The sequence below is a fragment of the Semicossyphus pulcher genome, unplaced genomic scaffold (assembly GCF_022749685.1).
Source record: "Semicossyphus pulcher isolate SPU_LCO1_2020_fin unplaced genomic scaffold, fSemPul1.0.p SCAF_16, whole genome shotgun sequence".
Lineage (NCBI taxonomy): Eukaryota > Metazoa > Chordata > Actinopteri > Labriformes > Labridae > Semicossyphus > Semicossyphus pulcher.
Window position 1 is genome coordinate 10,521,211 of NW_027211670.1, and position 11,221 is coordinate 10,532,431.

At 42.8% G+C, this 11,221-nt stretch overlaps 3 protein-coding genes across 4 annotated transcripts; 1 reads left to right on the forward strand and 2 right to left on the reverse strand.

Moving 5' to 3' along the window:
* Window positions 1-12: 12 nt before the first annotated feature.
* On the reverse strand, window positions 13-3,022 carry ndufaf8 (NADH:ubiquinone oxidoreductase complex assembly factor 8). The gene is made up of 3 exons (XM_069665018.1): window positions 2,761-3,022; window positions 313-423; window positions 13-223 (listed from the first exon to the last, which is right to left on the reverse strand). Exons 1-3 carry the CDS (start codon window positions 2,839-2,841, stop codon window positions 203-205), a joined length of 213 nt encoding a protein of 70 aa, XP_069521119.1. The 5' UTR covers window positions 2,842-3,022; the 3' UTR covers window positions 13-202.
* A 221-nt stretch (window positions 3,023-3,243) lies between these two features.
* Window positions 3,244-8,174, forward strand: tepsin (TEPSIN adaptor related protein complex 4 accessory protein). Of its 2 annotated transcripts, none has more exons than XM_069664663.1 (13): window positions 3,244-3,318; window positions 3,794-3,866; window positions 4,500-4,591; window positions 4,686-4,779; window positions 4,877-4,944; window positions 5,021-5,099; window positions 5,254-5,325; window positions 5,406-5,597; window positions 5,692-5,878; window positions 5,983-6,096; window positions 6,193-6,271; window positions 6,365-6,499; window positions 6,592-8,174. In XM_069664663.1, exons 1-13 carry the CDS (start codon window positions 3,280-3,282, stop codon window positions 7,213-7,215), a joined length of 1,848 nt encoding a protein of 615 aa, XP_069520764.1. In that variant the 5' UTR covers window positions 3,244-3,279; the 3' UTR covers window positions 7,216-8,174. The 2 variants fall into 2 exon arrangements, with proteins under 2 accessions (XP_069520764.1, XP_069520765.1); XM_069664664.1 differs by having other exon boundaries at window positions 5,409-5,597.
* Window positions 8,175-8,247: 73 nt separating this feature from the next.
* On the reverse strand, window positions 8,248-11,172 carry LOC138593772 (protein VCF1). The gene is made up of 3 exons (XM_069664861.1): window positions 10,492-11,172; window positions 9,927-10,032; window positions 8,248-9,581 (listed from the first exon to the last, which is right to left on the reverse strand). The coding sequence occupies exons 1-3, from the start codon at window positions 10,506-10,508 to the stop codon at window positions 9,324-9,326; spliced, it is 381 nt and encodes a 126-aa protein (XP_069520962.1). The 5' UTR covers window positions 10,509-11,172; the 3' UTR covers window positions 8,248-9,323.
* Window positions 11,173-11,221: the final 49 nt, after the last annotated feature.

Sequence of the window (11,221 nt, forward strand, 5' to 3'; positions counted from 1 at the left end):
TTTATTCACCTTTGCTACAGTTCTACATGGCTCCGTTTCAACAATGTCATCACACATATTCGTGTCATTTAAAGTGCCAATAAGAAGACATTATCTTCAAGTTAATCCACACTTTACATCTTCTCCCTCAGCTCTGAACAGCTGATGTGACAGCTAAGGTCGGCCCAGTTCGCCGCTCTTAGAAAGTCAGGACAGTTTCCATTCATTTAGGTTTTTTCTTGGCCTGTGATAGAAATAAAAAAATGTTTGAACTATGGCCAACTGTCACTTTGACATTAGATCAGAATGATGATAACTATCTTTGCCACTTACTGCGTTAATAAAGCAAGTCTTCAGCGCTTCAAATTCCTTGGCACACAGGTCTTTCTTCAGCTCCTGTCGGCCTGTTGTAGTGGCTGCCACACACTTCCCGTACACTGCTGCCTGAGTCACACGCAAGTGTGCATCAGGAAGGAGAAACAGAAGTATGTTATCATCAGTTAACTTGATTTAAAAGACCATTTGAAATATTAAAAGAACATTTTGTGATTTGTATGTACTCTACTGTCCTACTAAGTTGCTTTGCACTACAACTTAAACTTATATATACTGTATATTTTATTCACGATTCACTAACATAAAACTCGATTAAATATTAGTTACTTATTTTTTTGTTTTTAGGGCCTTAAGGCAAGGCAAGTTAATTTATATAGCACATGTTCAGCAACAAGACAATTCAAAGTGCTTTACACAGAACAACAAAAGCAAAGAAACGCATCATAAAATAAGACATTAAAAAGCAAAGTGAAGATAAACTAAAAACAGCTAAAACAGAAGCCAAAATATAAAAAGATGAGAGTTAAAGCTACAGTGCAGATATAAAAAATTAGAACAGTTATTAAAATAGTTTAATAAAAAGCAGCCGTGAACAGGTGAGTCTTCAGGCTTGATTTAAAAGAAGCGAGTGTTTCAGCAGACCTGCATGTTTCTGGGAGTTTGTTCCAGATATACGGAGCATAAAAACTGAATGCTGCTTCTCCATGTTTGTATCTGACTCTGGGGACAGAATGCAGACCTGTCCCTGAGGGGTCTGGATGGTTCGTACTGTGTCAGTAGATCACAAATATATTTTGGCCCTTGACCGTTCACCGCTTTGCGCGTTGTTCAGTATTTTAAAGTCTATTCTCTGACAGACAGGGAGCCAGTGTAAAGACCTCAGAGCTGGAGTGATGTGATCTACTTTCTTGGTCTTAGTGAGGACTCAAGCAGCAGCGTTCTGAATCAGCTGCAGTTGTCTGATTGATTTTTTAGGGAGACCTGTGAAGACACTGTTACAGTAATCGAGTCGACTGAAGATAAATGCATGGACCAGGTTTTCTAGATCCTGCTGAGACATAAGTCCTTTAATCCTGGATATATTCTTGAGGTGGTAGTACGCCGACTTTGTAATTGTTTTAATGTGGCTTTGAAAATTCAGGTCTGAGTCCAAGACTACACCCAGATTTCTGGCTTGGTCAGTGGTTTTCAACACTAATGATTGAAGCTGTGCGCTGACTTTTAATCGCTCCTCCTTAGCTCCAGAAACAACTACCTCAGTTTTGTCTTTGTTCAACTGAAGAAAATTATGGCACATCCACTCATTGATTTGTTCAGTGCATTTAACTCGGGTTTGTACGGGGCCATAACCTCAACTGCAGAAGGTACCAGACCTTTATTTGAAACAGGTTTGTGAAAGACAGAGGCCTGTAATTCGTATTCACTCTGTTTGATCAGTATTATTGGTCATGTTTAAGTACAAGGCCTTTGTTTTTGTCTGCTCCAGTTTGTCCTGTTTAAGTTAGTGCATTATACTGCAAAAGCTCAACACAGGAAATCAGTAGATAGAATCCCTTCATTTCCTAACTAAGCTTTTATTGTGAAACATTTGATGTGACGTGTTGTGTAATATTCAGAGAGTTGCACATTTCCTGTACAGCTCTTGTAATTTAACCATTGGAAGATAAATGAAAAGATATTCTTAAATGGAAAGTACAAAACATGAAAACCAATGGAGTTTGTTCACTCTTGTTTTTCAGCATGTTTTAGGGATGGGCCTTGCGTTTTTATTGGGCAAGCCATTATTCAAGACTTATTTGACCACTGGCTATTATTTGGGAAAATATTATATAAATTAACAGAATTAAAATTTAAGTAAGTACATATAGTCAAGTGGTTTACAACCAACACTTGGATCCAAAGGTCTGATAATTTTCATAAACATTCTTGTAACTTGCAATTTCATGTGCTCTTTTCATAACTGTAAAAAAATGCATCCTCCTTAAAGCTCCTGTGAGGAACTTTCAGTTTATGTTGATTTTGGCGCTCCCTGTGGACAAAGCTGTACCTCTTAACTCTTTGCTGATTTTGTCCTGCACATGCTTAAGTGGTGGTTTTTAACAAAACATCCTGCTTTCTTTAAAAGTCATATGTATCACTCACTTTAAACTTTTGCCCTGGAAAATGTAAACAAAGGCAGCGTGTAGTTAATCTGTTTCACATTGTCTGGTGTGCTTTGTAGGTCATATAGAGACATCAGAATGAATTTCAGTCTGTTTCATAACCAGTGAAAAGCTCCTAACAGGAGCTTTAAGTCTCTGAGGGAAAACTGTTTTGAGATCCTTTCAAGTGGCTGCAGCTGGCTGAAATGAATTTTAATGTCATGAGTTGTATCTGAGTTCGACACAGAACAGACCTTGCTAAGCTATGACAGCATCCAAATACCTACCTTTAGTCAATGCTTACCTCTGCTGAACACTGTGCCAAAAGTTCGGGGAAAAGTCTTAATTTCTCTCGACTGCGACTCCAAACATGTGACCCAGACATGGCTCCTGCCCAGGCCTTAACAGAGGTCCTTTATTGTTCAGCTGACGAGCACGATAGAGGTGAAGCGATAATTCAGATGCGCCACTTCACAATATTTTAAATGGACTAGCAAACGTATGAAACACTTAAATGAAAAATACACATCAACCAGCCACTGTGAACCATGGACAGCGCCATATTGTTGACCCTGTCATCAAGGAAACGTCCGGTTGAATATTCGGTGATGTGATTCGCTCATGTCCCTGTCAATCAAATAGTACGTTCTAGCTTTCTTCAAGTTGATTCGCTGTTTCTCAGCCATGGGCGTACCCAGAAAGCCAATAGACTTTGCGAATGGTGTTTGCTGTTCCGTGATTGGCTAGCTGTCACCTCGAGCACTACCTTCTTCTCGTACCCCTCGGAGGAAGATGAGTAACCAACAGTCAGGATTGCTAAATCATGGCAACATTTATGGAACGGTTAGCTTTTCTTCAGAAAGTAAGTGTTGTTTACAGTCATTACTAGTTGTAAAAACTATTAGCTATGAGCTGTAAGAAGCATGACGAATATGGCGCACGTAATCGTGACTGTTTTAATCTGTTTAAGTTGTGCCATCAGTAGCTTGCTAGCAGCCTGCGAGCTAACTGCATGAACAACAAATCTGGTAATTGCCTTCGAGTCGTTTACAGATCTACAGTCTACAGATAAGCATGCAACACTGATATAACTCTGATATAATGTGCATGTTTGGCAAAAACTAATCTGGTAATCAGACCCTGGTGTCCTGCAACTTCGTGTCAATTTCAGTATCTGTTTCGTCGTTAAACTGTAAAGTATACAAGTGCGGTCATGTTGAAATGGTACATGGAACATGCAGTTCTCATGAAATATAACACAGTCCCTTACCGTGAGCTTTTATCTCCTGATTTAGAATCCCATTTTCTTAAACCTTCATCTTTTTCACCACCTCAAGGTCCCGACTCTGATGAAGGCCACCGCAGATGATGAAAACCCCTGTCCTGGTTACCTTTTCCAAGAGATTGGAAGTATCCTTTGGCAGCTTCTGTTATGGTTATAAGGTGACGTAAATATGACACGTGGCTCATAGAGGCACATAATGTTGTTAAGCTGATATGAATTCAGAATCAGCAACAGTTTTATTGGCCAAGTTTGTGGGCACATACAAGGAATTTGACTCTGGTTTTCTTAGCTCTCAATGTACAGACACAAACTGACATAATACACTTAAAAACAAGGACAGGTTAGACAAAGGTAACACAGACACTTAGACACTAAGAAGCTAACTGACTACTGGTTTAAAGTGTTGAAATCCATTGCTCAATAATATATCGGAGGAAAGTTCATTGATGTATTTTCCTTTTGTAAAGGATTGTAAAGCTCTTTAATTGAGAACACCGGTTCTAGTCATAAGTATGGTTTTCTAGAAAGCCATAACTAATTGAAACTTTCAGTAAAAATAAGTGTAAGGAATTAATTTTGATGTCACTCTAAAAGCAGGAAGTCAGTTCTAAAAAAGCACATCCCTTATTTCCCAGTGCGTTAAGAAAGAATGTTTTCTTCATAGTTATTTTGTCATCTTCTAGTACTCTAAGAATTACTTTGACAAACACTGAGTGTATCGCGCTATGGAAATATCCTCAACCATCATCACACTGTAGAAATCTCCCATGAGTCTTCAGGTTGTGGTCAGTGTTTGTTGGAGTACCTCCTGGAGAGGCTGCAGGTGGAGTCATGTCACGTCAAACTCAAGGTGAGAATTTACAAAGACTTACACGTTGGTGTTTTTCCTCCCTTTCCTGTCTGTGAGTAACTTGATGCTCTTGATGTTTTTTCTGCTGTTTCAGGTGCTGAAGATCTTTGTGCATCTCTGCGGTCATGGCTCAAACCATTTCCTCACAGAACTTCGAAGAAACTCCACCTTCATCCAGCAAGCGTCAGGTTAGACATATTGTTTTATCTCCACTTAACACTCATCGTTCTGTTGCTGCTCCCTCACCTGAATACTCACTTGTTGTGTGTTGTTGTGCTCTTTAAGTTTACAGCGGCCCTCCTGATCCCATCCATGGCACCGCGTTGTACCAGAAAGTGAGAAATACAGCACAGGTGAGGCTCAGGTAGAATTTAAACATCATTTCAAATCATCTGTGACACACTCAGAATTTACTTTCTTTACTTACAGGAAGTGGCCAGGTTGCTTTTCACAGATACAATTTCAACCAAAAGCGACGCCCCGCTCAACCTAGCACCCCCGACAATGGGTGAGTGATAATAGGTCGTGTAGGTCTTGGAGTACAAATCAAAACTTTATGAAATATTAGAGAGAGCCTGAGTGTCTCCTGAAGCTTTTATACATAATGTTACGTGTATTTTAAAGCCCTGAGTGTAATATGTCTTCTGTGCGTTCCTGTGCAGGTATGGGCTCGGCAGCCACCCACAGGTCGGGTATGCAAGGCTTTGGATACAGTCCCGGGAAGCAGGGGACAGGTGAGTCTCACACCAGCACACACAGCAACCAAGCTTACCTTCTGTTATGTCTTTACTTTATGTGTACCTGTCCCTCCCAGCAGGCAGTGACTCACTGCTGGATAAGATCCAGAAAGCTGCAGAGGTGGTGGCCAGTGCTGTGCTTCCCCCAACTGAACACCAGGGCATCCGTCTCCATGAGAACCATTACCGGGCTGTGGTTGCACCTTCTGCCCCTATAGAGGTGGCTGTGCCTGCGTGTGCCTACAACATGCCTCCCCGCAGAACAAAAGGTGAGACATAATCGGTACCATGTAAACATGCAGTGTATGAATCATGACCAACGAGATATATGTATGCTTGATTTTAAATGTTCTTTTGCCAAAGCGTTGACCCAGCGGTGCCCGGGGCAGGTGGGAGGCGGCTGGGAGGAGACCGACAGCGGCAACAGCTCCTCTCACAACTCCTCTCAGGACATCGCAGTGAACAGCCGGGCCTCTCTGGGCAGCAAGTCAGCAGGTACGGGGAGCCAATCAGGAGCCAGCAGAGAGAGCAGCGGGGACCTATCAGAACGGTGAGCCACAAAGCTAAACCACAGTTCAGGCTCATTTGAGAGCTAGCAGATGTAGCTAGATAAGCTAGAAATGTCAGACTACATGATTTCTGTCTTTTCTCCAGGGTGGAAGCGTTGCAGTTAGGGGACTGTGGCCAGGAGATGGCGCTCATCAACAGACTGACGGAAGGATCCAGAGTGTTTCTGTCGAGAGAGGAGAGCCAGCACTTCATCAAAGAGTCAGTGAATTTAAAATGAGGTCTTATTGTCCCTTCATTAAATGTTTTATTTGTCGTATTGTTGTGGCATCATTTCTGTCTCGTTTAATCCGTCAGGTGCTCCATTCTCAACTGTGAGGTCGTGGTGGAGTTGCTCTCAAGCAAGCTTCAAGATCCCTCAAACGCTGTGAAGATGGTAACAATAGCAGGCTTCACTGATGATCCAGGTTTCCTTGATGATGTTTTGCACTTTTAATATATGTATGTTTGCTTTCCTTCAATCCTGCAGCGCGCACTCTGTGCTGTGTCATGCCTCATGACCTCTGACCTCCTGTCTCTGGAACAAATGTTTGGAGCGATGCAACGAAGGCTCCGCCAGCTGAGCGAGGGGGCTGCTGGACCCGTGGCCAACAAAGCTACTAAGGTAAGAGAGATGTAAAAAGTAAGCTGCACATGATGACGAACTACAACTAAAACTTGGGCTGTATTTTTGTTGTTCTTATCTCCTCTTTCCAGATCCTGCGACAGTTTGAGGCTCTGACGGGTGGATCTCTACACGCACCCAAACAGGAGTCAAGAAACAGCCATCAGACATCAACCAATCAGCTTCCAACATCCGTATACTCAGACCCTTTACTCCCAACACACTCTGCTGACAGCACCAACCTCAACCATCATCAGCCTGACATCCCCCCTACAGGTGTCACCCAAACACCAAATCACTCATCTTCCCCTTCATGTCTGTCCTCGGATCAGAGAGACTCCTCAGAGGAGCCGATGAACGGCGACGATGAGGATGAGGAGACACTTTCTCCTGTTCAGATAGAGTCAGTCAGGACTGCTGAGGTTGAATTGATCGCTGAAGAATCCGAGTTGAACTCTTCCCCTTTGGCTGAGCTCCAGAGTGAGCAGCCCTGTCTCAGCAGACTGTCCCTGTTCAGCGGTATGGAGCTGGTGACCAAGGGGAGGCCCCTGTGTGGAAGAGAAGCATCCCAAACAGAGACGGACACAATGGACGACAGCATAATGGAGAATCATGTCGTGCATAACAGCATTAATGAAGACGCTCTTTCAATTTGTAATTCAGGTCCATCTGAAATTAGCCCACCGGTGTCGGCCTTCTCCTTTCTCAACTTTTGACGTTTAACAGCTGGGACTGTAACAGTTAAACTAATGATGTCATCATGTATATGCTTACAGAAATCTATTTAATTTTCTAAACCAAGATCTGATCTGCAACTTTATTAATATATATAAACAAAGCAGATTCACTTAATAGTAGGGTTCTGTTATTATGAACAGCTGTCTGTATGGTGCCTACTTGGAAGTTGTATTAACGAGCAAACTGGGTTTAAGAGACTTTAAGGACTGTAGTGTGGATGCGTGCACTCCTCAGTTGGTACTCCTCTTACCTGTCATAAGTTAAGACTGGTCTGTTAGCCGTGTTTCTGTTTGGCTGATGTGTTATTTTTGCAGTATTGCCCAAGAATGAATTACAGGTTATGATTGACAGTTGCTTTATCTCAGGTTTCCTTTAAACCAACTGAAAAGACTCTCACGCCTCCGCAGCACGGCCTACACCTCTGAGGGAAGATCCCCTCGATTTGTAATTTGCACTACAGTTGCTTCTCTTATAAACTCTACAAATGAGAGTTGTCTTCCATATCTTTTGGTACTAAGCTATTATGTTGTTGTAAATGTTGTCTGAGTGTTAATTTACAAATTATTTATGACGTCTACCCCGTATCGATCAAACCATACATGTGAGAGTGGTGGAAGTGTGCATGTCTGTGATTAAAAGCTGTTTGGAGGACTAATAGAGGAATACATAATTAAGATTCTGTGTGCAAATAAATGTGTGAAATTATGTGTGAAAACAACATCAGCATAATGCAAATAGCCGGTTGCTTATGTAACCAAATAAAAAGCAGATTATGTTCACCATTACACTATTGTTACTTCAGTTGCATACTGTGCTGTGGAATGTAGTGCAAGCTACATACACGGACGCTAATCCAACCTACTGATGTAAGCTAATGATGCATTTTCTTTCAGTGAGAACAAGCTGCGTTGTTGCACTTGCTGCAGAACAATAAAACATGCTGTATTTCTGTTACAGCAATAACTACTTAATATTTGACTCTTGTTTTTATTACGTACAACAGAGCTCTACATGGTGTCGGTGACATCACCTCCAGCAACGCTTTTATTCCAATGTAAATGATTTGAACGCTTACATAAAATATGAATTACTTTCACATCTCATTTTATTTGCGACACAGTGTGCTGGTCTTAGTGAACCATACATGAACAAGTATGGCCGACAAGCTTACGACACACACACACGCACATGTACACATGATGTGTAAAATGTTGAGGAAGTAAACACAACGTGATTCAGAGAGCTTTTCCTTCAGGCTGTTTTTGTGTTCAGGAGCATTGAGCTGAGCGTGACGTTGGAGCTGCAGACTGCAGTGCTGCTCTCACAGCTCTATAATTAGCCAGAGTCTAATCTGAGGTTGGACTTTGGTGGTGAGGCTCATGATGAATCTCAGTTGCATTACCTTACACCAGCTGACCTGCGACACTAAAACATTAGAGATTCATTCAGAGAGTGAAACTGCAAACATACGTAACCTTCACTTCACTGCTTTGGTTACAGAAAACAAAAAAGGGCTGAAATGATATTTTGTTGGATTGTTTTAATAGTGCTCCTTAAATGTAAATCGAAGAACTTCCTTTGCGAATGCGATCACTAAAACCCGCTCTTTACTGACACAAACATGCGACTGACTTCCAGCAGTCGAGTAAACAGAATGAGGAGTTATTGAATAAAGTGCTTAGCTTTATTGAATTTTGCAAGCACTTTGGTTCATCACACTTTCCTTGTGATTAGCACCAATGGAAATGTCCACGCATCGACGCACGCATGTAAAGAGAATGATGCCTCTTTATAAAGTGCAAAGGGTGCGCGCACACGCTCACGCACATACAAACACACATCAATACTGCACAGAAAACCACAGTGGCTGGGCCATGGAAAGGCGGATGTGCTTATGGTTTTGACAAATGGTACATGGCGAGGTGGGGATGAGCCTTTGTGCCCAAAAATCTGTAAACCTCCCCACACGTCGTCCCCGCCCCCCTGACCCGAGGGTGTCCCTTGAGGCTTTCAGAGAGGAGCCATCGGGCCGGTCGGCACTGATGAGCGAGGGACATAAGGTCAGGAGAGGGGTCAGAGGTCTTGGTCATGTCGAGCCCGGACGCCCTCTGGTCTGCAGACTACTGAAGTGCGCCTCCCTCAGGACTCTGTTGATGTCGTCATAGGACACACTGCTGCTGTCGCCATGGAAACCATGCTGCGAGGAGCTAGCAGAATCGCCAGGCTTTGGGCTGAGCGAGTTGTGGGTGATGCAGTTGTTCTGGCTGTGTATGCACGGCCTGGTGGTGACCACTATTGCTCTATCTGGACTGCTGATCCCATTACTGCTGTCGCTGCTGGAAGACTGCAAACACAGAGCAGAGACAGGCTCTGAAGTGAGGCTTCATGGATGGATGGATGCAGATGCTTTAAATAAAACATTCAGAGCTGTTTCTGACCATGGTGCATTGTAAATGCAACGCAGAGTCACGTGTATTTATATGCATGATGCCTAGTTGCAGGCTATATCCACAAATGGCAATAGGCTTTAAAACATAAGCTAGATGGTGGAGAATAAATTAGCTTAGCAAACAGATATATCCTTTCCTAAAAGATGACTCTAATTATACAATCAGATGAAATCGGGGTTAGCCTACAGTGTGTCTGTGTGATGGTCTAAAGATACATGTCAAGATCAAGTCAGCCTCACCTCTGAATCCAAATCTGACACAAGCAGGCTGGGACCCCCTCCTGACTTCTTGGCCTGAGGACTCAGCTGTTGGTCCTCCTCACTGTCACAACTACGATGTCGTTTCCTGTGCAAAACAGAAATGGAAGGATCAGAGCGTGCTTTAAGCTGGTAGAGTGAACATAAAAGTGACAGAGATGGTTTGACAGAAACTATGCAGACACGGGGAGAGAAAAATTGGGCGGAGAGAAGCAGAGAACCAGAAAGAGATCATAGGAAGAGGAACCAAAAATAGCATCTCACACTCGTTACATGATCAGACATGTGGCACTCCCACTACGAGAACACATTGATTAACATACCTTCAGTGCGGTTTTTATAGAGGTTGTACATAGTGTCGATTTTACATTGAAACTGCAATGTCAGACTGAATAGTAAAGGATAGTACCTTGGATTTAGATTATTGTAATCGGACACATGCCTAGTGTGTTGCATTACCATAAAGTTATAATTATTAAATGCTACACTGTATGGACTGGTGAGCTTGTATCACGCCAACATGTGTAACAATGGTTGTTCCAGTTACCTGTTGTCAGTCAGCATGTCTGCAGTCTGTTTTTTGGCTGAAATGTTGTCGCTCCTTGTGAGCTGGATTGGGTGATCTTGTTTGGATGCTTTGGCAATGTTACAGTTCCACGACCATTAGTGTGGCTCAGCTCAGTCCCATAACCTCAGAAAGTCTGCGATGTAAGAATGAGCAATCCTGATGGCTGAAGCACAAGTCGCCGTAGTAAAGCTCAAACCTCTGCTGTGGTTAATTCAGACCTGTCACTGCTCCAAGTCCAGTCCGCCCTGCCTACGTCTCGGTGCTGGTACAGACGGCTGCTGTGCTTCTAAAAGCTAACCGGCTAACTTCTATCTATCCTTGTTTAAGTGAAATCTGGAGGAACTTAGGGCATGACAGAAACAGGACCAAGCTAGCCCGCTAGCTGCTAACTTCCAGTGTATAATCAGCTAATTGTCAAGCTAACTACTTTAGCTAACTCCTGCTGCACTATGCTAACTGAAAGTTCTTCCGCTTTCGTATTCCCGTTACTCGCCGTTAACCGCAGTTAACTGTTCCCGGAATTGACAGCAGTTCAGCGTAAAAAAAACTAAATAAGTTAAGTTAACAGAATATTTAATTTATATGTTGTCCGAAGTAGGATCATGAATACTCCGGAGTCGTTAGGTGTGCCATGGTAGTGAGCTTGTCTTTTTTGCTGGTCGTCAATGTCGCACGAAGTAAGCTCCACCCCTCTGTTTACTTGACGTCA

Coding starts and splice junctions, on each gene's coding strand:
- ndufaf8 (XM_069665018.1), bottom strand. CDS start 2,841: ATGTCTGGGTCACATGTTTGGAGTCGCAGTCGAGAGAAATTAAGACTT. Junction 424..2,760: donor TGGCACAGTGTTCAGCAGAG/GTAAGCATTGAC, acceptor CGTGTGACTCAG/GCAGCAGTGTACGGGAAGTG. Junction 224..312: donor AGACTTGCTTTATTAACGCA/GTAAGTGGCAAA, acceptor TTTCTATCACAG/GCCAAGAAAAAACCTAAATG.
- LOC138593772 (XM_069664861.1), bottom strand. Junction 9,582..9,926: donor TGTCAGATTTGGATTCAGAG/GTGAGGCTGACT, acceptor CTGTGTTTGCAG/TCTTCCAGCAGCGACAGCAG.
- tepsin (XM_069664663.1), top strand. CDS start 3,280: ATGGCAACATTTATGGAACGGTTAGCTTTTCTTCAGAAA. Junction 5,326..5,405: donor TCCCGGGAAGCAGGGGACAG/GTGAGTCTCACA, acceptor TGTCCCTCCCAG/CAGGCAGTGACTCACTGCTG. Junction 6,097..6,192: donor AGCCAGCACTTCATCAAAGA/GTCAGTGAATTT, acceptor TTAATCCGTCAG/GTGCTCCATTCTCAACTGTG.